The following is a 24,852-nucleotide window of genomic DNA, read 5'->3' as shown; positions in this document are numbered from 1 at the left end:
AGATGTGCCTCTAGCTTCAGAAATGTAGTTTCTACCCGTGTAGAAATTTAACTGATGGGTTTAAGGGCACGACCCCCCCCCTCCCCTTCTAGGATCCTCTGCCTTCGACCTGAACTCATACGACTAATCAGTGTAAAATGCCTTTCCTTGGGCTGCAGCCCTGGTATCAGGAAGGGAGGAAAGAAGGAGACCAAGTGCCCAAGGAGAGGGTTATGTTTTGAAATAAATCCCTTCATAAATAACCACCCTCAACCTAGCCTGTAAGCTACGATTGAGCTGTGTACCCATTTTCTTCCTACGATTGATGCCCGTTCGTTTCTCCTGCAACCTGAGTTTTGACACGAGCAGCATGTCTGGACTATTGGGTACTAGGCTGGAGAAGGCTGCAGTACCCCTTTCCCATTTTTTTTTTTACTTCAGCTGGGCCCCTGCTGATGTGCATTAATACCTTTGGTTTGTGCCTGAATAAGACTTCGTGCTTTTCCTTTCCTTTTAAGCCAGTGGTTTCACTCAAACTTGGCAAACAGGTTTTGAACTATGAACTTTGTGTCGAAATGAATGGAAGGCGTGGGGAGGTGGGGGGAAAAGAATGTCTACAGGATTTGATTTTGACAATTTTCTTCCATCGAAAGTCTAGACAGACCCAAATGCAAGAGTGTGAAGGAATAAGGGTGTGTGTGAGAGAGAGAGAGACACACACACACACACAGAGCAACTGATAGCCTCTGTGCCCTGCGGACAGTGTTCACGTTGCAACGTAGCGCTGGATGTGGAATAAGTCAAGCGTTCCATTTGTTCTCTGCTTCTTGGGGCTAATTGCATGCGATGCTTCATGCGCTGGCCAGCTGCCACATGCTCTCTTTAAAACAAACAAGGTGCTCAGTCATCTGCACTCACTGCAAACTCCGCAGACGGTGGCTCCAAGAGTGGGCCAGGAAGCCAGGGATCCGGCATCTTGATCAGAACCTTTGCTTTTCATTTTTGTTGTCCGTGGTGTTTTATTTTTGTCTGTTAAACCAAGGCTCTGGCCCTCATTGCTGCAGTTTCAATTTTTTTAAAAAAAACCATAGCGAAAAGGAGTTCAGTGCCCTTGCTACTTTTCTTGCTACTTGGCACAAATATCAAGCTTCCAAAGTTTAGAGGATGTCTTTTTTTCCCCTTTCACTTGCAAACAGAAACCCTGATCCCAGGTTTATGTTTCTAGTCTCTCTCCCTCGCCACCAGCCCAGTCAAAATTATGCGGTTACTCAGAAATGAAGCAAGTGGTGCAGTTTTGAAAATGGGTTCTAAATGAAAGCAGGTAAACGGCTTCCTTAATAGATCCAGGCAAATTTGTGTGGCTGTGTTTACTTTGCGTACCATCCTGCGAGTCCCAGTGAGGACGCAGGTGGCCACCCAAGACCTTGAAACTAGACAGATAACCTGCGTGTGTCTTTGGCACGCACTGCCCCAAACGCTCCCACTCGCAATTCTACAGTTCTAAGGGCTAGAAGCTGGCTTTAAAATTCAAAGCGAAGTATTTGACTTGTGCAGCAGTGGCATCACACACGGCTGGCTGCCCTGCCCCCTTACTACGCCTATTTTGAATTGCATCCTCTAAAAGTGACATGTGCAGGTACTGTAGAGCAGGGATGGGCAGAAGATACTTTGAGATCTTCTACTCTGGGCGATTTGCAGCCAATTGTTGTTTAAGGGCAGTGGCAACAAAACCCCAAATTTTGCTGTTGAAAGCAAGCGAATCCCGGGGTGGGAGGAAACCAGGTGGGGATTATTGTGAGTCAGGAGTGGAGTTTCTTGTCGAAGGTCTGCGAACTAAATTCTGATCTTGGAAAGAAATTTTCGGGTAGCACCTGTTTTCAGAGGCACCCTGTTCCTTAATTCTGCCTGCCCTCCTGAGCCACTGTTTTGCAGCAGGCTCCAGTCGGCAGACCTCAGGGATTCTAGTGAAACAACGCCGCGAGATTGCGCAACTCTGAAGTCTGCCCACCCTAGCTGTAGCGCAACCGCGAGGCTTCTCTGGAAGCCATCCTGGTTTAATGTGACTGTGAATGCGCCCAAGTATTTTTTTTTGGGGGGGGGAGGGAAATAGCGGACAGACAAACCTGCCACAACAGTGCATCTGTGGGGAAGGGATGGGGCAGACTTTGCCAAGGTCATTGCTACACATGTGGGACTGTTAGTTCTGGGACTAACGCGACGGCCAGAACTTTTATACTGAGGAATGGACTAGTCTGGGCTAGTCTTTAGATGCTTGTTGAGGAAAGGTGTGTTTTGGGGAGAATGCTGACCTCGTAGCAGTCTTAAGCAGTATTAACAGAACATCTCTCTGTATGTGTATTTGTGATTTGTGTTACTGCAAGACATTTTATATATAAATCTTTCCCACCCACCCCTTCGTCAAATTGCGCTTGAAGGTGCTGCTTTTATATTTGTGACTCAGTCGCCACGTGCACAATCTCTCTCTCTCACACACACACACACACACGCACACACACATCTCGATTTAAAATGGCAGCCGGGCATGCTGAGAGTTCCACCACCACCCCGCCCCCATTTCTGCACACGCACCCCTTTCCAGGACCAGGAATGGAAATTGTAGCCTGCGTTGCGAGCTCTGGAATCTGATCCGTGGCTTCGCGGCCTTGGGAGGCTTGGGGACTTGGAGCTGGGCCTGGGAGCCTTTCAGCGCCGCAATGAGTCAGAGAAAGCCCTGGAGGAGGGCGAACGTCTGGAAAGGAGATCTGAGGAGGCAGGAGGAGATGCGGTGGTGGTCCTTCCTCTTGACCTGACCCCTGGGATCTCCTTCCTCTCTGTGATGGGACGTGGCCCGGAACCTCGTTTTTGCGGTTCAAGTAGGCCGCACTCATATGGTAACAAAAACAGCTGTCAGGCAAGGGTTGTGAGGATACGCCTTGAGGATAAGGAGCCCAACGGGGATTCCCAGCTGCTTTTTGTGTGGAGGTGGAGACAGGTCATCCTTGGGCAACTGTGAGGGTCTTGGCAAAGCCCACCACTAATGCCTGCCCCTGGGTACTCTTAAGCAGCCAGCCTGCAAATTTCCCAGGATGCCCCTGATCTAGCATCACTGGGGTATTGTGGGAAATTTTAAGGAGTCCCAAGGCAGTGCCAGGCCAGGTTGATTTCCCCCCTCCCCCATTTCCTGGCAAATTGCAATGTTGTCTTCTCTCCCCCCCCCCCCCATATCTTTGTATGCTGAGCAGCACACCAAAGCTGCATTCCTGTCCCCACCTGCCTGCAAGTAAGACCCCTTGAACGCAGTTGGGCTTACTCCTGAGTAGACACATCTAGGATTGCACCGTAACTGATCAAAAGTCAAGCAGGGCACACATTTCTTTATGACCCTTTACATCGGTGTCTTAGGCGTAGCTGCCGAAGAGGAGAAAGATAGAAGCTGGTAGACTTCTCCTCTTCCTCCTCCTGGAAAAGTACAGGGAGAGAGCCTCTTCCTCTCCTCCAGCCCCTCGAGAAGTTTCTCTGTTGCTCCCAAGGGCAGGACAAGAATTAACGAGTGGATATCGCATGGAAGCCAACTTTGTCTAAATGTTAGGGGAATTTCCTAATTGTCGGCCCTGTGTGAAATTTCCTAATTGTCGGCCCTGTGTGAAATTTCCTAATGGTCAGCCCTGTTGACTTCCTCGGGAGGCAGAGGGCTCCTTCGTTGGAGGTCTCAGCTTAGTCTGGACGGCCATCAGGGATGCTGTGATCACACAATTCCTGCACTGAGCAGAGCATTGGCCGGGATGGACCTGCGAGTACTCTTCCCATCCTAAATTTCTATGGTTCTTACACTTGCGTAGCAGAGGGAAGACATCTCAGGTAGTTTGGCCTGCAGGCAGTTGGCGGATTTGCCCCTTCAGTTGGGCAACCCTGCATGGTGGGCAAGTAGCAAGGCCCATAAGGCCACCAAAGGCGACCCAGCCTGGTGACTCCCACCTGATCCCGAAAAGACGCTAAGATCTGTTGTATCCTTTCCCCTGAGCCTCTGCAGAAGTACCAAACCCCAGAGCCGAACGGCGTCCACCGAAAGGACCACACCACACCAAGATCGGGTTTATAAATAGCATTAAATAACCTGGCAGAACTTTATTATTTTAAAAACAAACAAAATAATAACCCCGGATCCCTGACAATAATTATTAATATTAAACATGTCGCTTATACAAAATTGATAAAAACAAACAGACCCTCCCTCTCGGCCCAGGGGACTTGCCTCAGGGCCAGTAAGCCGTTTTGCTGCCGTTCTTTAAATTATAATTTAATTAAATTATTAACCTCCAGCATCAATCTCTTGGCTGGTGCAGGTATTGTGGGGGAAAGACCATTCCTGGGTCGAACGGGGGGCTTTGAGAAGGGGACGGGTGGGTTCCCTCTGGTTCTACAGAGGTTTTAAATAAATTCACCCCCTCCAGGGGGAAATTTTAGGTGCATCAGCCCCAGGGTGGGCATAGCTCACAGCCACAGGAAAATCAAGCCAGGTGCAGCACTGTGTGGTTTCTCCTTCCCCAAGTTTTCCTCCTTTGCTCCGACCACTAGAAGTTGGACAGAGAAGCCGGGCGGCCTGCCCCCTCCGCATTTCCTCTGTCGGGACCCGCATTTTAAAATTTACCCATCCTAAGGGCTTGTCAAGGGTAGTGTTTGGGGCTCTACGACGTGCGGAAGGGGGTTCCTCCCGCCCTTCGCCGCTTTGGCTCACACTTCTGCCAGGGCTCCTTGTGGTAAAGGAGTCCACAGTTGGAGTGTTTTCCGCACTCCAAGCTGGTGTGCGGAAAACAGTAGCCGTGCATTACAAAGTGCCCTTCTTTCAGCGGGCCTCCCCCAGTGCACCTCAGGACCAACCAGATTGGAGATGGGGTTCCAAAATGGCTGCCTCTTCCAGGAACGTCGGAAGCTGACGTATACCGAGTCAGACCCTTGTTCCATCTAGCCTAGTATTTGTCAGCACTGACCGGCAGCAGCGGCGGCTCTCCGGCGTTTGGGGCCGGAGTTTTCCTACCCCACCTGGAGATACCAGAGCCTGAACCTGGGACCGTCTGCATGCAACACAGGGGCTCAGTGACTGAGCTACTGCCTCGCCCTCATTGCCAGACATGGTGTCTCCCCTGGAGCTGGTGATAATTGAAGCCCCATTATTCCCCTCCCTCACTGCTCCAACCACTCCTCTGCTCTCATTTTAGAACTGAGAATTGGATGTGGGAGTCTGCTGCTCTGTCTTCCTCCCTCCCGCCTGCACTGGGTGAACCGTGACCGCCTTTTAGGCTGTGGAAAACTTCCCTTGAATCGCCTGCTCTGTGGAGAGTGCCTTCTAACCCAGAACGTTAAACTTCCCAGTCCCCTCCCCGGCTTGTTAACCCATTGGGAACCGGCCCAGAGATGCAACGTTTTCTGGGCTAAGGGGGAGGGGGGAATTCTTCACCATGGCCTCTGTGCATGCTTTCAGGGTCAAGCAGGGCTGCGCAGGCCACAGCAGTGACATCGGCATGTGGACCTGGCCCCTTCCTCCTCCTCCTCCTCCTCACCCCTGGCTGTATGAAGGGAGGCCAGCAGGGAAAGGCCGAGGACCTCAGCCTGACCGCTTTGGGATGGAATGGAGGCCTGTAATTTCTCTGGTGCCTATTCGTTGCCACAAGAAAAAAAAATCCCCCTGCCAAAAACCAAGAGGCTTGGTTGTCCTGAGAGAGGCCGGTCGAAGCCAGGAGAGCCGACGGGGCCCGAGGAAAGAGTTCCTTGTGCGAAGAGGCAGTGAAGAAGGAGGCGCTAAGAGGCTGAGGTAGACACCGCTGATTCAAGCACATTTTCTGGCTGGCCCAGAAAACGTGTGGCATAAACTTGCCAAGTTTTCCGTTAAGAGCTAAGGACACAGGGCTGCTGGCTTTGTTCTGGTTTGTGTGTGTGTTTTAAAAGATACAGCCCAGCCCACAACTACTACTTGACGTACCCAGAATGGCGAATAAATAAAAACCAATAATAAATACAGTACAGAAGCGGTCAGGAATCAAAAGGGTGCAGCTACGATGGATAATAAGAGGCTCACTGAAAGCCTCTGCTAACCCAGATGTAATTCTTCCAGAATTGATGCCAGCTCTCTTCTGTCTCTCCGTCTCCTTCGCCTTGTTGCTGGTATTCCCTAATCCTGAAACGCCAGGACGCTTTTCTTCCCAGCCTTTTCCCCTCTCTGGATTCCTTTTGGGAGCCTGGTTTATCGCCCCATAACTTCTCAGGAAACGGGTTGGCCTGACCAACCAACGCCACAGACGGCCATGTGAGCAGCACAGGTTTTAGGCCTCTGGGCTCCTTTCCCTCCCCTGCACCCCACCACCACCCCACTCGCCCTGGTTTGTGTCCTGCATCGCCAAATGTCCAGGCCGTGCAAGCGGGCCAGAAAGCAGCCCCCGACAAGCTGCCGAAGGACCGTGAGGCGTCAGCAGCTGTCAAGCAGGGTCCAACATGGCAGACTCTTGTTAGCAGTTCTTTCCGCTTAAGGGTCCTTGCAGGGGTAGCAGTTTTGTCATCTTTGGAAAAGCTGAGACGTAAAAGTGCCTCTCAGCCCCCCTCTCTCCCCACGCAGGCATCCCTTTGTCGTTTGGAGAAGCTTTTGAGGCGTTTCCCAAGCACCTCACTTCGGAGTCTATTTGTGGCCTCGCCGGTTCCTTAGGACTTCTAAGATGTGGGCTTTTTGCTTCAGCCATTGATTCGACAGCCTCTTCGGAGGCTTGGGGACAAAGAAAGTGTACTTGAGGCGTGGGGTCTTCTGGTCGGTCACCACCAAGGCCTGCAGAGTGAGGGGCTCCTTCAGTGGCCCACGCCCTGTGATCATCTCCATGGCCTTGGTGGCCCCGTTGTAGCGGAGGACCGCGCCGCCCTGCAGGTGGACGTCCTGGTCGGAGGGCACCAGGATGTAGTTGCCGTTGAGAGCGTAAGAGCCGTCCCGCCGGCGCAAGGCCAAGTAGATCCCATCGCTGGCGGACGTTGAGCCGCTGTTCTGGCGGATCAGGATGTGCGTGGCTCCTGCGGGGATGGTGACCACGTCGTTGTAGCCGTACCTGGTGATTAGAAGGACAAGGCACGTCAAGGGTAAGTTGGGATGGAGACCAACCAAGGCCTTAACGTGAAGCTTCTACACCTGTAGCCCTGAGAGTCAACTTTTTGGGCTTCATTTACATACACATACACCCGCCCCCGTACATCATTTTTATCTGGGACCATAAATTGGGCTTCCGATGGTTATTTTCGGCATAGGCCTGTATGAATTAGTGGCGGAGGTGTTGCTAGGCCTCTATTTTCCATGGCCCTGGATCTATTCCCCGGAGACCTAAGCGTCCTTTGGTGCCAATGGAAAGGTTTCTTTCTCCGATTAATTGCCATGCAAGGGGAGTTTTCAATGGGACTGACCGCATGGCAATTAATCTTTAAAAAAGAATCTTTCATTGCTGCCAATGGGAAAGGATTTCCCCCTCGCCTAAGCTTTGGTACCATGCAGGGGGGAATTCCCAGGGAGGTCATTGTTGGGGAGGAAAGAATTAACGCTCCCCTCCCTGTACATCACGGCAATAAAACTTAGGGGAAAAACTTTCCAGCAATGCGAGTGGGGAAAAATGGCCCCGTTTAGTCGAAAGACTGATAAATACCACAGACAGTGTGAGGGAACCAGGGATGCTTTTCCCGACGCTTTCGCGCCACAAGCAAAAAACTTCACTCACTTGGGCTTGGTGAAGGCGCCGTAGATCTTGGTGCAACCGGAGTTGTCACCGCCGCACACCATGCATTTATCAAACTTCTTCTTGGAGCCGATGACACGGTCGCAGCCGGCGTGAACGCAGCGTCCCTGAATGCAGACCGAGGTGGATTCGGGGGAGCAGGGTGTTCCATCAGCCACCTAGACAAAAGCGACAGGTCAGTTTGCTGCCCCAGGGATTTATGGGGAAATCTCTTTCTGCTGCCCTCCGCGTCTTTCCACCATTTTTAGCTCCTTCGTTTTCTATCCCTCCCTCTCCTGCCTCCGTTTTAAATTTCCCATCCATTGCTTTTCTTTTTTTTAAAGCCTGTCCTATAAAATCACCACCCAGCCTGCTGAGGGATGTTAGGCCCCGTTACCATGGTAACACTTACCCTTGGTTCCAGGACATAGTAGTAGCCCAGGGCATGGGACTGGCAGGTCAGCTTGCACTGGTCACGCTCCGCCACGCCGCTGTAGCGGGGCACCCAGTCCATAGGGGCAGGGTAGTCCTTGAACATCTCCGTGCGGTGGTTGTAGGCAGCACACTGCTCTTCACGGTAGGTCAAAGCTGGAAGGGAATTCACGCATATTTGTTTATTTATTTATTTGTTACATTTATATACCGCCCCATAGCCGAAGCTCTCTGGGCAGTTTACAAAAGTTAGAAACAGTAAACATTAAAAGTATACAAGATTTAAAAACATAAAAAACAACAGTATATTTGTTTATTTGGATGTGGGGTGAATCTCTCTGCACCATTTGCCCCAAATATAGAGCAGCCCCTATACATTTTTATTTATTTATTTATTGCATTTCCATACTACCCAGTAGCCAAAGCTCTCTGGGTGGTTCCCAGAAATCAGAGATGTGCATGATGTGATCTCTCTCCTCCTTATCTTCACAATAACCTTGTGCGGTTGTACAAAGTGCCTTTGTCTGCCTGTTTTGTAGAAATGCGGGTCGTGCAGAAAGCTGTCAAAGAATGAGAAGGGTCTTACCGTTTCCGTTGGAACAATCCTCGGTGTTGCAGGAGCGGTACTGCGTGCGTTTCCCCTCGCAGTACTTGCCGCCGTTGCGCGGGACGGGCTTGTCGCACTCGCGGGTGGAGTATTGCACCCCCCCTCCACAGCTGCGCGAACAGTCGCCCCACGGGCCCCAGCGCCCCCAGCCACCGTGGGTCGGAATCTGCAAGCGGGAGAAAGGAGAAAGTGGGAAATGATGCTTTGCGTCCAAAAATAAAACGTCGTGTTTTCAATATAAGGCTTTCAGGAGTTCGGAGCACATTGCAAACCTAGTCATGCTTTAAGGGAGGTCAGGGTTCGTCTACCCTTGTATTGCAGTTGGAAGTTGAGGAGGAGTGGAAATGGCTGAACTAGGTCCACTTTGTGAGTTCATGGCAGCATTTCCTGATTTGCAGCTTAGTGAGAGCCGGTGTGAGGTCGTTGTGAGAAAATCGGGCCCTGCTGGAGTTCCTCTGGGGTCCCCCCTTCCCCACCACTTTCCCCTGATCACTGATCATTTTGTGGTTTCCTGGATTTGGGGCTGTCGTTCCCCCCTCCCCTCATTCTACGAGGTTGAACTGCCTCTCCTAGGACTTTGTTGCCAGCAACCAGAGCTTCAAGCTTACATACTTTGGTATTTCGGGGGCAGCTCCACTTGTCTTAGGATTTGCCCACTTGGAATCTGTCCTTTGGGCTGGAACGCCACCACCCCGCCCTAACCGGCCCTTATGGGCTACTTACATTGTATGCCTTCAGCTCCACTTTGCTGATGCACTGGCCACTCATGCAGCTCTTGCCTTCGCCGCAGAGCGTGCCGTCAGCCCAGGGGAAATACTTGGTCTGGCACATGAATTGCCCGTTGATCCGGCCTGTGCACCACAGGGAGGAGCATGGCGGGTGCATGTTGGGGCAGTGGCGTGACTCCGACCCAAAGCTCAGCTGGCACTGCTGGTCCACGTCGTAATTGCTGCCAGGGAAGACGGCCGGCAAGCTCAGGGATTCGTGCGGCTTGTCGAGGAGGCAAAGACCTGCAAGGAGAGGGAACCAAAGAGTTAATTGAGCCTAGGCCTTGCTTCCGGGAAGAAGCTACTAGTTCTGCAAATAAAAAACGGAATAAAAGATAGCTTATCCTGACAAAGAGTTCTGGAGAACTTGAAAGCTTGCACATTTTTGTGGAATTTTCGTCAGCCCTAATAACGGCCCTAACGGTTGATTTTGGTTCCTCAAAGTTCCCTTTTCTTAAAGGATCACTGTTTTGCTTCCCCTTTACAGTAAATTGTCTAGGCATCCTTGTGAGCTGTCATTTATTCCTGCTCCTGAATGATTAACTTCATGTTTTTACCCTTAACTGAACAACACTAAAGTGCATTGAGAAGCATTGGGTGATTGTCCATTTTACTCACCAGCAGGTGCTGGCTTTTCTCAGTTGTCTTTAAGAAACATTCTGGTTAATGGGGTTGGCAAAATGACGTTGTTGTTGTTTCTATTATTGTTGTTATTATTACTCAGGATCAAAGGCAGTATGAATCTGATGTTGCTGGGGAGCAACAGTGGGAAAGAATTGTTTTCCTGCTAGGGATACTAGTATATAAGATGTGTATTTTAGGATCGGATATGTTTAGATATGCATATTTTAGTGAAGATAAATATCCACTCATTCACACAGCCGCGGTTGTTCTTGTTGACTCCCTGCAAGTGAAGTGCACTGCGATTATCCCCTCTCCACCGTCCAGTGGTGGCCTGCCACGCGGCGTGGGCAGGATGGTGCGGAAGGGAGCTCAGCCACAGCAGAGAAGAAAACCCAGCTGAACGGAGGGGAGACGCACTAATGGGAAGACGAAACCTTACCGTGGCCGTTGTCTAGGAAATCGGTGATGAAGCGGCCGCTGCACGGTGACCACATCTCGTCGGGGTCCACGGGGGACATGACGGAGGCCATCATATGGCGGGAGTTGCTGTGGCCATTGAGCTCTTTGCAGTGTTTGTCATCGTCATGAAGCATATTGAAGACATGACCTACGCATGGGCAATGAGAGGGGAGAGATATAAGGTCAGGTCCCCGTTCCTCTTAAGCCTCTACCTGTGGAACTGCGCCGTATCCCATGCAAGGACAGAATCTGTTATCTAGTGTGCAGTTTTAGAATCTCTCAGTCTTCATTTTTCTATTCTTGTTTTGAAATCAAGTTTCTGGTCCTCATTCTTATCTGTCTTCCCACAGCCTGCTAAATGATTTGGCGAAAATTAACGCCGAATACATGTGGGAAAACAACCTTTGCAGATCCTTCCTCTTTGACTGGAGAGGGATTGGAGATATATCTACATCCCAATTACAATTCTCAAAATTCATTGGGGAAAATAAGAAGTTCGTTCAACTGTTATAAAAAGCAATAGAAAATCATATATAGTATGTGTGCGCGTGTATGTTTGTGTACCTATATATCTACCTGTATATATACACATATACACACGCATACATATATTCAGGCTGGATAAACACTTACGATTTTACATTGGATTTTATAACATTTGAATGGGCTTCTTATTCTCCCCAATCAGTTTTGAGAATTGTGGTTTAGTTAGGAAGTTGAGGACTCTCCATTCATGATCTTCTGTGAAGAGTTAAAAGTTTGAAGTGCAGTCCTATACACATTTACCTGGGAGCTGGTCCCGTTGAATTCAGTAGGTCTTACACTTGAGTAAACATACTCAAGGATTGCGCTGCCTGCCTCCTTTCTTAGGGGCCGACCACCGGCCTTGTAGGCAGGGATGGGGCAGTAAGGGCTAGTGTCCCAATCCCCACTTACCGAGTTCATGTGCCGCGGTGAACGCAGACTGGAGCCCATCGTCCTCCACAATGGAGCAGCTGCGTGCTGGGTCACAGACCGTGCCGACGTCCGCCATGCCGAGCGTGCCGCAGCTAGCGCGCCCACAAAGATCCTGCCCGCAAAAGAGAAGCACATACTGTAAAGGCTGCTGTCGCAGAGTGCCTTTTCCCTGGAGTTCTAGCTCTTCGAAATGGAATTGGCTTGCCCATGGGAGACACTCCTTCAGGCAGAACATCCATTAAGTCAAGCAAGGAGCTTTCACAGAGGTGGAGGCATGGCACCACCCCACAACCGCGTAAATCAGTAATGGAAACAGAACTCCACGTCCTGAGAACTTTGGGCTGTCAAGCCTTCAGCCAGCCTTCTCCAGCCTGGTGCCTTCTGGATGTTTTGGACTACCACTCCCATCATGCTTGACCATTGGCTGTGCTGGCTGGTGCTGATAGCAGTGGTCGTCTAGAATGTCTGGAGGATATCAGGTTGGGAAAGGCTGTTCTAGTCACTATGCCACACTGGCTTTCAACTAGCTGTGAAGCAATCTGGGTGGCCTTGGGCCAGTCATTGAATCCGAGTCTAATCTACATCACAGGGTTGTTGTAATGGTAAAAATGAAGAGGACGACGACCGTGTAAGCCGCCTTGCATTCCTTGCAAGGAGGGCAAAAGGCAGGGTATAAATACAAGAAACCTCTGGCTGTGGACACAAACTAGAGGCTCACCTGCCGGGTGAAGAGAATGGCCGTGTCGAAATGCTCAGGATCCTTGTCGCTGGGCTTGTTGAGGCCTTTCTGCCACGTGCAGAAGTTCCGCAGCGTCTCGGCGGCGTTGGAGGACACGTGCAGCCCGTCCTCGCCTTCCCCGATCACCACCAGCCTGGTCACGACCAAGTTGACCGGGTTCTTCAGGCTGGGGTGGCGGAAGAACTTGGCGGCGGCGGCCATGATGGTGAGCAGGTACGGCTTGAGGCCTCCACCGTGGAAACGCACCATCTCCTCGTCGGCCACCACCAGCGTCTCCACGAAGCGTGGGATGGAAGCGAACCGCTGCAGAGGGGAAAAGTGGGAAATTAGGAGACAATGGGCAGACGGCAAGGACTACCAAAGGCACCATATGCAGGAGTTCTGGGTTGGAATCCTGCTGGCTGGGGTTGATAGGAGTTGTAGTCCAAAATATCAAGAGAGCACCAGGCTGGGGAAGGCTTATCTAAGCCCGTCAGTTGAAACATGGCAAGCAAAATTGCTGATACTACACCGAAAGCATTTGGAGCAGAGGAATAAATTATGTCTACATTTAAGAGCCTTTTTTGGTAGGATGCACATGTGAAGATGCATCTCTTCCTTGTCACTTTTCATGATATGTAGTTATTAAGGTTTTAATGCTCTCTTTTTGTTTTACAGTTTTAACGTTCTTATTTTTATTGTTTTACAATAAAAACAATATTGTTTTACCACCTCAATGGCTTTTTGAGCAATAAGGTGGTATATAAATGTTAATAACAGATAATATTTCTTTAACTCAATTTTCCCCAGCATGGCGTCCTCCAGATGTGTGACTACAACTCCCACACATCTGGAAGGCTACTTTAACCAGAGTCAATGGATGTGCCTATGAGGCCTGTGTTAAGGGCTGAAGGTTCTACGCTAAATGCTTAGTTGATTAATCCGTCGAGGCCCATTTGACCGTGGTGGGCTGCGAGTTAACGGCCTTTGTGCCTGAGCGCCTGACGTCTTCGAGCGGTGGGAGGGTTAACGAGCCGGGCTTGTGTGCCGTTCTCCTTGGCTGAATGCCGGATAGAATTCCTGAGAATGGAGGGAGGGGTATGTGGCGGCGGTTTTGGGGGCGGTTCTTGCCGCTGGCACAAAGCCTCGAGCGCTGAGTCCTTCTCTGGCTTGTGCTAAGCAGGGAGGGGAGCAGGGATTGTGCGGCCTTGAGACATCCCCGCAACACGGTGAGGTCAGAGCTTGCTCCGCTGCGTGTGGGGCGTATGTCAAGAACCAGAGGCAAAAGGCCACGGGGGCAAAACGCGCACGGCTCTAGCACCTCCTCGGAAGGGGTTCTCAAAACCAGCGCAGCATCCAAGTAGGGTGGCCGGCTGAGCTCTGCTTTACCGAGAACAGTCTTTTATTTGAAGACTTCCGGCATGTTGCTCACAAGGCTGCGGCTCTGTTTCAAGAACTGCCCGTCCAAAGTGTGGTTTAAAGAGAACTCTTAAGAAGGGGGAGTTTCAGGGGCCCTAATGCCATGTTTAGGCGGATCCACGTCATCTTTTGTTCTTTGCTTTCTCTGTGTGTGTGTGTGTGTAGTGCATTTGCTTCAGAAGCCTTCTTCCCCCTTGCCTAAACGTGTGGATGTTGGTTGTGCTTGCTTATTCAGTGATAAGGGCAAGGGGCATTCTGCGCATGCCTAGGGCCAGTTTTCTTCCATTGCGTATTTTAGAGCTGGAGCGTATCACCTGATGTTCAAATTACAGGTAGGGAGGAAAGGTAAGGGGAATCCTTAATGAAATCCACAAATGCTGCTTCCAGACTTCCCCAATTTTAGCCAAATCCTGCCTCCCCATCGCCTTCTCAAATGGATAGCCCGGGTGGGCGATGGGGAGACAGGTATCACAAAATGCAATCCACCCACCCCTTTGCTGTTCCTGAAATTGGAGCAGAGGGAATGAGCATTGGGAGTCTTGATTCAGGTTCCAGTTTGGTAATCCAGCTCCTTAAAAATAGACTGTAGACCCTTTGGGGCAGGGACCCGAGTTTTGCTTATGTTGCTCTGTAGCGCTAAGCTTAAGGAATGATAATTAAGAGTCAGGAAGAGACGATGATCATTCAGGCAGCATGTCCAAATCAGCTGGCTGCGTTGGTCCGAATAATATTGTGAACCGCTGAGAGGTGGGAGAATGGCGTTGGATGGGTTGAGCCGGTGCAGGTACAAACAACACCTGACCCCAGAGCAGCAGGGCAGGTTCAACCTGCTCTACCGTCTGTCGTTTTATGACTGCTTGGAACTACCCAAATTAGAGACCTGAGATTGTATGTGCCTTCCCCACCCTGGAGCCTTCCAGGTGGTTTGGACTTCAACTCCCATCAGCCCCAGCCAGCATGGCCAAAGGTCAGGAATGCTGGGAGTTGTGGTCTAAAACACTAGGGCCATAGCTAGACCTAAGGTTTATCCCTGGATCATCCAGGGGTCAAACCTGTTCATCTAGGTGACACACAGGGGATCCAGTGCTCAGGCAGGGGCGAACCCTGGATGATCCCAGGATAAACCTTAGGTCTAGCTGTGGCCTTGGAGGACAGCAAGTTGGCTCAACATCGGGTCCAGCAGTTGGCTGGTGGCATGAAGCCTCGCTTGATTGGCCAGTCCTAGTATAAATACTGGCCCACAGCAGGTCAGGCACCACCTTTCTCCCAGGTCAAGATCCATTTCCAGCCTTCAGGGATCCTAGCTTGGGAGAACACACTCTGCTGGACCAGATTTGGTTTCTGCCAACCACAGCCTGCCTCTGACCCAAAGCCCTTTGAACGGGACTCTGGGACACCGCTATTATTTTGCGAGGGGAAATGCGCCTCTTCCCGCCAGAGCCACGCGTGTGAAATCCTGCCGGTAGCCTCTTCCCACTCTGAAGCCCATGCATCTTCCCTTCCTGCTGTGACGCCTGTTCCAAGATGGTAGCCAAACCGGGCTGACCGGGCCTTTCCGGTTGTCCTTAGCGATGGCTTGGCTCAGCAGGGCTAATTACTTTCCCCTGCGGTTTTGCCCAGACTTTTCATATTGCTTTCCCAACCCAGCTGATGACTTCTCGCAGCCAGGGCAAAGAGCAGCCGGGAGAGGATTGTGGGTGGCGGCGGAGAGCGTGGAATTGCGGCCCCAGGGTTGGGCTTTCCCCCAGTTCAGTCTGTTCCGTTATTATCTCTCAGACTTGCCCCCAGGAACAATCGGGGTGGTGGTGGGGAACAGTTGTCTCATCTCAGCCCCTTGCCACTGAGTGGGAGGAGGGATACGTCTGTAACACTGAGTGTGCATTTAAGAAACAGGACCAGAAGGAATGCCAAACCAAATGACGTGGAACCTATTATTGGTGCTGCTTAGCGAGGAGGTAGAACTAAAATGCCGTGCTAGGCGCTGTGTGGATCAGGCCCCGAGAGAGTGCCCCCAAATGTTTACAATTTATAACAGAAGGCAGGGGTAGAGCATTGAAGAGGGGGGTCAGAGGCTAATTGGATTGTGAGAAGGCCCTAAAAGAGAGTCAGGCTGCTTTGGCGGTGCGGGTGAAGGGGATGCGAAGGGCTGATATCCGCACTCATCCCCCCAAAAAAGTACACAGCGGCTTGAGCAGTGAGGCCACGTGGTGGCTGAGAGTCCACAGGGTGCTTTGATTTCCCCGGGCACAGACATTTAATTTGTCCGGGGGAGAGGGGGCAGGGTTGCGCTCATCCCTGCATATTGTAACCGCTAAGTAATAATAACCGTGGCAAATATCTGTCCTCGTTACCATCAACGACTTTGTGATCTTGCCAGGAATGACTGTTTCTAACGGACGCACCATTGATGTTGTTGACTATGGTCAGAAAACCACAATGACTCTGAAGTGTTACCAGGGAAAGCCGGGTGTCGTTAGAGCCATGTCTAGCCACGGCCAGTGTCAAGGTTTGGCACCATTGGACATCTGTTGAGGCCCACAGGGCAGCTTGGAGCTGCTACTTACTCCCAGCTCTGAGCCCCCTGTCCTCTTTCCTTGCTGCCTTTTCCCATCTTCCCTCTCCAAGCGTGCGAGGAGAAGATGCTTCCACCGCATCTTCTGGTCAGTGGTTTCACCAGGACACCCTTCTCCTTCTCTTTAGATGGTAACGTGCATTGCTTCGCTTCAAAATATGTTAAGTCAGCCCTGTTTCTGCTTTTGGGGGAGGACTCCTGCTCATTCCGCTGAGTGGGGCCCCCAGACCTCTGCCCCCACGTCCTACCCTGATGGCCGTGACGGTGACAAGGACATGGGCTCACTCACAGAGGGAACCCATTGAGGGCATCTCGCCTAGGAGCCTCCTTTCCTCCCCACAGCAATCTGGAGCAGTCACTGCTTCTAGCTCCCAGAACAAATTGGGAGTCATCCTGCCAGCTGGCAGAGTGTCACTGTGGACAGTTTCTCTGAGAACTTCCCAGGAGCAAATGAAAAATACTAAAATTGAGATACTAAAAACTGGAAGAGGTACTAAGGGAACTTTCACTCAGAGGATGGGACCAAGGGCAGCATAGAACTGAGCAGCATCTGGAAAGCATTACAGGTGGGAGGTTTGTCAGCCGTCCTCCACACAACCACTCTTCTGCAGCCAGTAATCCATCATTATTATTATTATTATTATTATTACTCTTACCTTTGCTCTCCTGGGAGACCCTTCTGTCTTGGTCAAGGGTTCACTTCCTGGGGCTTGCCCCATGCTCTCCGGTGTCTGGGATCCGACGCCGCACATTGGTCCGTCCGCTTTTTCCGGCATCTTCTTTCTCACCACGTGGGCGCCGGCTCCTCCTGCCGTGTTTGGGGCTCCCCCTTCCAGGGGCTGCACATGGTACTCAGCGCCACGGTACTGCAACACCCCCAGCAAAGATGCCCCGTCGTAGTTGACCGCCACAACCGATTCTGGGTCAGAGTTCACCGTTCCGGTGAAGTAAGTCCCTCGCTCAGTCAAGCTGTCTACCGCTTCCCTGGACCGGCCCAAATATTGTACTGTCAAGCCCTCCGTGAAGAAGCTGGGGTCTTTCTCTAAATGCAGGACCAATTCTTCGCCAAATACTCTGAAGCGGTAGGAGAGCCGTTCATCCGGACTTCCATCGCTGCCCAGGCTGTTGTCAAAGGTGCCATCCTTGCTCCAACCCGGAGGATGAAAAGTGGCATTCAGTCTCTCGGGATAGATGATCTCTTCTCGATACCTGCCGAAACGAGATCGCTCATCTGCCCCCAGGACCAGGCTGCAACAAGCGGCAAACCAGAGAAGGAACATTGGGAATAAAATATTGTTTTTAAAAAATCAGCCTTAGAAAAATAGGGGCAACGTGGTTTTTTTAAGTAGTGATTTTAGGGGAGAATCCCCTGAGATTAGCAAAATAGCAAGTCCAGCAATACACACAATAGGAGCAAATTATAAATACAGATAATTGATGGCTCTCCTCTTTATCTGTGGTTCACAGCGTTTAAAGAGAGAACGTTCACAGCGTTGCGGGTTTTATAGGCATGAAAATGCGGAGTCTCCAGTCACCCTGTACGCCCGAGTGTGAAGTTGCTTCTTTGATTGTTCGCGTTCTATTTTAGTTAGCAAACTTCTCTTTCCATATTTTTTTCCCTCCTTCCCCCTTCAGTTCTGCCAAGTCTTTTTTTTTCTCCCTCCGAATGACTTTTGTCTTCTTTTCCACTCACGGCACGGTCTTCAGGATGTCTCTGCAACAGGACAGACTTGAGGCTTTCCTCCTCTTTATCTTATGTTCCAAATTTGAAAAAAAGCAATCTTTATATATTCAAAAACAAGCTTTGCTTCCCTTTCAATAAAGAAGTTTGGATGGGGGGGAAAAAATCAGTGGAAGCAAGAGAAGAAGAAAAGAAAAAAGACGAGAAAATAATATAATTCCAGTTGCAAATTTTCTCTTTTTTTCTGTCTAATAATCCTTGGGAATTTTCCGTGTTTGAGAGAGAGAATGTGTGTATATATGTCATATATGAGTATGTGTCTGTGTATATATTAATCTCTCCTCCTCCTTTATTGAATTGTAAGCTGGCCCAAGTGCACTGCTCCTTTTAATAGCTGGGTTGTGTTTTTTTTTTGCTCCTGTTGATTGGCTGGAGAAAATGGCTTTTTTATAGCAACTCCTCCACTCCCCCCCCCTTAAATTTTGCTGATGCACATAGGACGCACGCCGGCAGTTGTTTGATGAACAAGAACTAGGGTTAGGTTTTTGTTTTGCTTTGTGTGTTTTTTATTCCAAGGAAGGGAAAGGGGGGCTAAATTGAGAAATAATGGTTTGGCCGTGGGCTAGAAACCATCCTTGAGTCACAAAATTCTGACACAGCACTTTCTTTTTACTTTTTTTTTTTAATGCTAGGACCCATTGTAGAATCCGTTCTGCTGATCCCCCCACCACCAAGATTTGAGTTGGCTTTAAGATATCAACTATTTGCAGGCACTGCATTACTACAGTGGATGAATGGCGTGCTGGTTCAGAGTTCGGATTACCCACAAAATAAATACATTAGATTGCAAGAATTGGTCTAGGATGAAAAGAGCTATCAGCCCTAAACTCTGAAAAAGTAATGATCAAAGTCTGTCTGTCTGCCTGTCTGTTTCGTGTATGTGAGTGAAGTTACCAGACATTCAGGGCTTTTCTATATAAGGCTTTTTAAACCCGCCACTTTGCTGAGGTGTCTGCTTCTGAATTCTTTGTGTAAGATCGGTTCCATGTGTTTTTTCCCCAGGGTTTTTGTTTCTCTGCCTTTCAGCCACTAGGTGGCACTGTTATTATAGCACAATTATGCAAATACAGCAGTGTTTCATGCTGTCATTCACAGAAATACCAGACTTTCCATGTTAGAACCACCCCCCACCACCCCGAAAATGACTATGTTGTGTAAAAGACCGGCAAACTACCGTGAGTGAGGAATCATGAGCGCACAATAAATGCCTTGTGTAGAAAGGCTCACAGTGCAATCCTATGCATTTCTATTCAGAAGGAAGCCCCACTGAATGCAATGGGAGTTATTTCTGAGAACCTCCATGGACTAGCACTGCAAGGCACTAATCCTGTATACACTTACCTAAGAACCAGTTCCATTAAACTCAATGGAACTCCCTTCTGGTGTGCATGGGACTGTGCTATCGGATCTGAAGCCAAAGACAGTATGTTTGCTAGTGAAGCATAAGTTGGCAGGCAAGCACAGTGGTTGCACATCAATTCTAGCAATGTAAGCAGTTCTTAATCTGGTTTAACTGTAATGGCTTCCTTCCCCCAAATAACTCTGGGAATGGATCCTTGTGTGATAACTGAGAGTCGTCCCTTCCTCTTTGACAGAAGCGAATCTCTGTATTTTCTTGTTGGGGAGAGGGGGAGTAATGAATCATAAATCAGTTTGAGTTTATAGCACAGGTGGGCAAAAAGTAGGTCTCCAGATGTTTTGGACGTCAAGCCCTTGCCAACATGGCCAATGTCCAGGAATGCTGGGAATTGAAGTCCAGAACATTTGGAGAGCTACTTTCTGCCCAACCCTGTTTTACGGTGTGTAGACTTCTGTCCCTCAGGTTACAGATGTTTGGTCCAAATTAGGAAAAAAATGGTCATAGTGTTGAATAGGTACAGCTGGACGGTTTATGGTATGGGTCTTCAAGCAGCACGGGAGTAGGCCAAGACTTTTTGGTGCCTGAGGCGGAATGCAAATGGTCTCCCCACCCCAAAGCCCATCTTTCATAGTACCCGAGGCCAGCAAAGTTGGCTCCTGACATGTTGGTTTTGTGCGTTTAAGTTAGATTGTTATTGTTGTGTTTTAAATGGTTTTATTGAGACAGTAGGGTTTTAGGGTTGTTTTACTGGTGCTTCATTAATATTGCAAGCTGCTCTGGGCTCCGTTTGGAGGAGGGCGGGGTAACGTAATTTTAAATAATATTGTTCTTTGGGCACCTGAGGAAGAATACCTCACAAGTGCCTTTCCCTGGGAGTAAAAATATAATGGTAATACATTATATAAGTAGCAATTTATTTAATTGTTTCATTTCATTTCTATACTGTGCAATAGCTGAAGCTCTTCGGGCAGTTCACAAAAATTAAAACCATAAGTAAAGTATAAAATACATATAATTTACATAAATGTACATGTCATCATCATCATATGTTGCCCTTTTGAAATATCCATAATTAGCTGCCTGAGGACACTGCCTCACTTTACCTAATGGTAGGGCTAGGCCAGCCCCACTAGGAGAATTGATGCAGGTTAATCCCAATGGCAACATGACAAGTCAGTTGACCTTGTGTCCTACTCTGCAGAGGACAGTCCTTGATTATTTAAAGGCATCCTCTATTTGAAAGGCAGTCGTTTAAAGCTAACCCCAGAAAAGGGGGGGGGGCACAGTTTATTTGTTTGTTTGCTTATTCAATTTAATACCTTGCTTTTCCACCAAGAAAATGCCTAATTAGCACCTGGACAGCAGACCAGGAAGACAGACATATGGACCACCTGGCCATTGCCTGGAAAACACGGGTTATATTATAGTCATCATTTCTGAAACGTGCATCTCTTGATATGAATTAGCACGTGGGAATCTCATGCAAATCTATTAGTTTCCCCTGTTTTGGTGACGCAGAAGTGGTCTCTCTGACTGGCCTCCAAGATGGCCTTGTCGCCCTTTGGGAAAATCAACTTTGCAGTCATGGATGACACTTGCGCTTCCCAGAAGATGTTGTCATGTTCAACTATGACAGCTTAGTTTGTGCTAGATAAATCTCCTCTTTCTCTCTCTTTCTCTTTCTCTCTCTCTCTCTCTCTCTGGGACAAACGAGGGCTGCCAGTTTATGTCACTCTCCCTACCTTTCCCAGACTGAGAGGGTTCTTCTGGGAACAAGCTGTCCTGCTTTCCCACAGTCCCTTGGGCCTGCGTTGGGGAAGCCGGGAGGCAGGCCAAGCTGAGCATAGCTCAGTAAAGCAAGCCATACTAGGGGTTAAGAGCTTGGAAAACACCATGCTTTCGAAAGAGGAGAAAATCAGGCTAAATTCCAAAGAGAGATCTTTCTCATGGCTTGGCAGCTGGGCCCTACAATTATGCTTTCCTCAGCTTGTGGCAGTAAACTAACTAACTAACTTACTTTCCTTCTTTCCCTAATGCAAAGTCCTCCTCCTTCCCATGTGGATTGCTAACTTAAAATGGAGGACTTTGAAGAAGTTTAGAATACTAAGAATGATCTAGATCATGAATGGCCCATCAGACATTGTTCTCCCTCTCTCAAAATACTAGAACTCAAAGGGGTCATCCCATGAAGCTGATTGGTGGGAGATCCAGGACAAAGATGTCGTGATGGCCACCAATTTGGATGGCTTTAAAAGGGGGTTGGATAAATTCCTGGAGGCGAAGGCTATCTGTGGCTACTAGCCCTGATGGTTGCGTGCTTTCTCCAGTATTCGAGGCAGTACACCTGTGTGCTCCAGTTGCTGAGGAACATGGGTGGGAGGGTGCTATTTCACCATGTCCTGCTTGTTCATCCCTGGCCAATGGCTGGTTGGCCGCTGTGTGAACAGAGTACTGGGCTAGATGGACCCTTGGTCTGATCCAGCAGGGCACTTCTCATGTTCACCAGGCCCAGCAGGAAAAAGCTCTTATCTCTCATCAATCTGACTGGAGATAAGAGCTTTTCCCTCCTGGGGAAGGGTGCAGGGCCTGGGGAGGAAAGCTGCTGGACGATCTAGTCCTGTTTCCTTCAGAGGCTTGTCCTGCTTCTGAGTAGACGCGAGGAGGCTTCTATTGCTTATTTGTGAATGCGTACTTCTGACTGGACATGTGAAGGCTTGTCTTGCTTATTTGTGAGTAGATATGCCACTCATAGTTACTTCTGAGTAGATGTGCAAAGCCTTGTTGGCCTCATGTCTGAGTTGGCTTAAAATGGGTAAGAAGAATGTTTTGACCCACTTTGCATTTTGGCCCCACCTGGATAGAGATATTATTTGCCCCCTTCCTCATAATACTAAAACTTGGGACATGCAAATTAATAGGCTGGCAGTAGGTTTCAGATAGGGAGAATCACAGAATCATAGAATAGCAGAGTTGGAAGGGGCCTCTAAGGCCATCAAGTCCAACCCCCCTCTCAATGTAGGAATCCACCCTAAAGCATCCCTGACAGATGGCTGTCCAGCTGCCTCTTGAATCCCTCTGGTGTGGGAGAGTGTGGGGTGAAAATACTTCTTCACCCAATGCGTTATTAATGTAAGGAACTCTCTGGTACAAGATGTGGTGACAGTGGATCTGAAACTAGTTATCCACACCTTGTTTACATCACGGATAGATTACTGCCAGGAAAAACACACACCAAATGATCAGTGGTTGGGGGGAAAGGGGTGGGACTAGGGCAATCGGGCACCGTGGCCCCTCTGGGGAACCCGAGGGAATGAGCTTAGCACCCAGGGAGGTTCTGCACCTCTGCGTTTAGCCCGTCTTCTTAGTTTCTGAGAAACATTGAAACAGCCACTGATGAAATCCCGATACTGGATTCGGCCGACCGTTGGTTTGATCCCAACAAGAGTGCTTCTTCTGTTTCAGTGTGATGAGCACAATGAATGATGTGTTGCATGCAAAAGCAGTGCACAGCTCTTGGTCTCTTGCCACGTTCTATATAAAGTTATGACTTACAATGGGCAGATTCTATAGGATTCTTTCGTTCCCTCCCTTCCTCCTTCCTTTGTCTTCCTTTGTCCTCCTCTAACCCCATCTTCCGGCCTCTCGCGGCTCAGATTCAGGCATCTGGGCTGGCTTTCCCTCTAATGCCGTCGAAGGAGCAAGGGGAGATCCCTTGACTTAATCAGTCCGTTGGCAAAAACTCTTAAGCCCCCATCTGGAAACCTCGGTTAGGAAAAGGCAGAGCCACCAAATTCATCCTCATCATTGTCCCATTGCTGCGCTGTATTTCCTCCCCTCCTTCATACACACATCATCTCTGATATTTCCCCCTCCCCATGCCCGCCCCACACTTAATTTCCATTCTTTACTGATCTTCATTCTCTCTCTCCGTAGGTCTTGTATTTACGTTCGTGCGGTTTGTTCTACCTGACTCCCCCGGGAAACAATGGGGCGCAGTTCAGAGCTTTCCATATTGGGGTGATGGAGTCAGGATATCGTGCCCCTTTCACATCTGTACACACACACACACACACACACACACACACACCAGCACATGGAAAAGACACTGCTCTAAACTGGAGATGGACTCAGCAGCTTGTGTAGGTGAAGAGCAAAATCCGAAGTCGAGAAAAACTGGGGTACCCTGGCAAACGCATCACCAGTGACAGCAGCAAGTCCGGGCCCACTCTTTTCCTTGGAAACCAGCAAGAAATCTGTCTTCATCCTCCTGTTCCTTTTCTCAGCGGGTTGCTACCTACCGCCTTGACATTGTGGAGGAAAAAAACCCGGGTATGACTTAAACAGAGCAAAGTTTAGGAAGGTGTTATATTTCCTCCTTGTAATATTCTTCGCCCACCGCTTTCTGAATCAGATGTTCCATCACCTAATACAATAGCCCCAACCCTTCACGTATGGCCAAGTATCGAGGCAAAGAAACTAGGTCAGGTATTTTTAATATCTTCATTCATTCGGCTTTCAAAAGGCCTATGAAAAGAAAACCACCACAGTCCTATAAAGGGAAGGGTATCACCCGCCCCTCAAAGCCCGCTCTCCTCTCCAGCCAAGAAACCCAAACTTCATTGAGAAGGAATTTTAGCCAATATATATTTACATACATTGGCACAGTTTTGCATGCTATATCCTGCTTTAGGCACTTGAGGCTTTGGAGATTTTTCAGCAGGCATAGGGACTAGAAACATGAAAATTTTGTTTATTTATTTTTATTTATTTATTTAAAACATTTATATTCCGCCCTATATCAATAAGATCTCAGGGTGGCGTACAGATTTGTCTTTAAGGAAACAGATTGCCCAGAGCCTACGTTCTTGCTCAGACAGAAGGGGTTTTTTTATGTATAGATCAAGCTCATCAAGGCAAAGGCTTGGGTTTCGTTTTCCCTCCGAACTGCCCATCATAGGAACCTGCTTTTTACCAGGCTGTTTTTGTTTCTAGCCCACAATTGTCTCTTGTTTATTTGTTTGTTTGTTTGATGGATTGATTTATATTTAGCAAAAAATGACACCCGATGTGACTACAATAATTTATTTATTTTATTTATTTATTGCACTGATAATAAAATCAAGATAACAAAAAAAAGACTTTAAAACAAATCATTGTGAAACATAAATAAAAACACAGCAAAGGAAATGAAAAGCAATCATTCCAATGAGACCCACTTCAGCAGCAGGCCAGTTTACACTCCAAAGCCCTACCTGAATATAACTGTCTTTGCATGCTGGCAGAGGACCACAGAGAAGGAGCCTACTCAGCCCCTCTCTGCAGGGAATTCCAAAGCCTAGGAGCAGCCACCAAGGAGGCCCTCCCTCCTGTCCCCACCAAACGTGCCTCTGTTGGTGGTGGAACAGAAAGATGAGATCCACAGCCCCTTCGCCATCCCTTGGGACAGCAGCGAGCCACACCCCATAATTGACTTCTGTCTCT

General features: G+C 49.1%; 1 protein-coding gene and 1 long non-coding RNA gene across 2 annotated transcripts; both read right to left on the bottom strand.

Annotated features, from left to right (window-relative positions):
* Window positions 1-4,089: 4,089 nt before the first annotated feature.
* On the bottom strand, window positions 4,090-4,853 carry LOC134412161 (uncharacterized). The gene is made up of 2 exons (XR_010026391.1): window positions 4,771-4,853; window positions 4,090-4,715 (listed from the first exon to the last, which is right to left on the bottom strand). It is a non-coding gene; the product is annotated as an uncharacterized LOC134412161 (long non-coding RNA).
* Window positions 4,854-6,355: 1,502 nt separating this feature from the next.
* Window positions 6,356-17,881, bottom strand: ADAMTS4 (ADAM metallopeptidase with thrombospondin type 1 motif 4). Its single transcript, XM_063145854.1, has 9 exons — window positions 16,927-17,881; window positions 12,280-12,603; window positions 11,541-11,673; window positions 10,585-10,752; window positions 9,478-9,764; window positions 8,734-8,920; window positions 8,128-8,303; window positions 7,719-7,894; window positions 6,356-7,061 (listed from the first exon to the last, which is right to left on the bottom strand). The coding sequence occupies exons 1-9, from the start codon at window positions 17,548-17,550 to the stop codon at window positions 6,647-6,649; spliced, it is 2,490 nt and encodes an 829-aa protein (XP_063001924.1). The 5' UTR covers window positions 17,551-17,881; the 3' UTR covers window positions 6,356-6,646.
* Window positions 17,882-24,852: the final 6,971 nt, after the last annotated feature.

The sequence above is a fragment of the Elgaria multicarinata genome, chromosome 21, assembly GCF_023053635.1.
Source record: "Elgaria multicarinata webbii isolate HBS135686 ecotype San Diego chromosome 21, rElgMul1.1.pri, whole genome shotgun sequence".
Lineage (NCBI taxonomy): Eukaryota > Metazoa > Chordata > Lepidosauria > Squamata > Anguidae > Elgaria > Elgaria multicarinata.
This window is presented reverse-complemented; position numbering and strand designations above follow the sequence as displayed.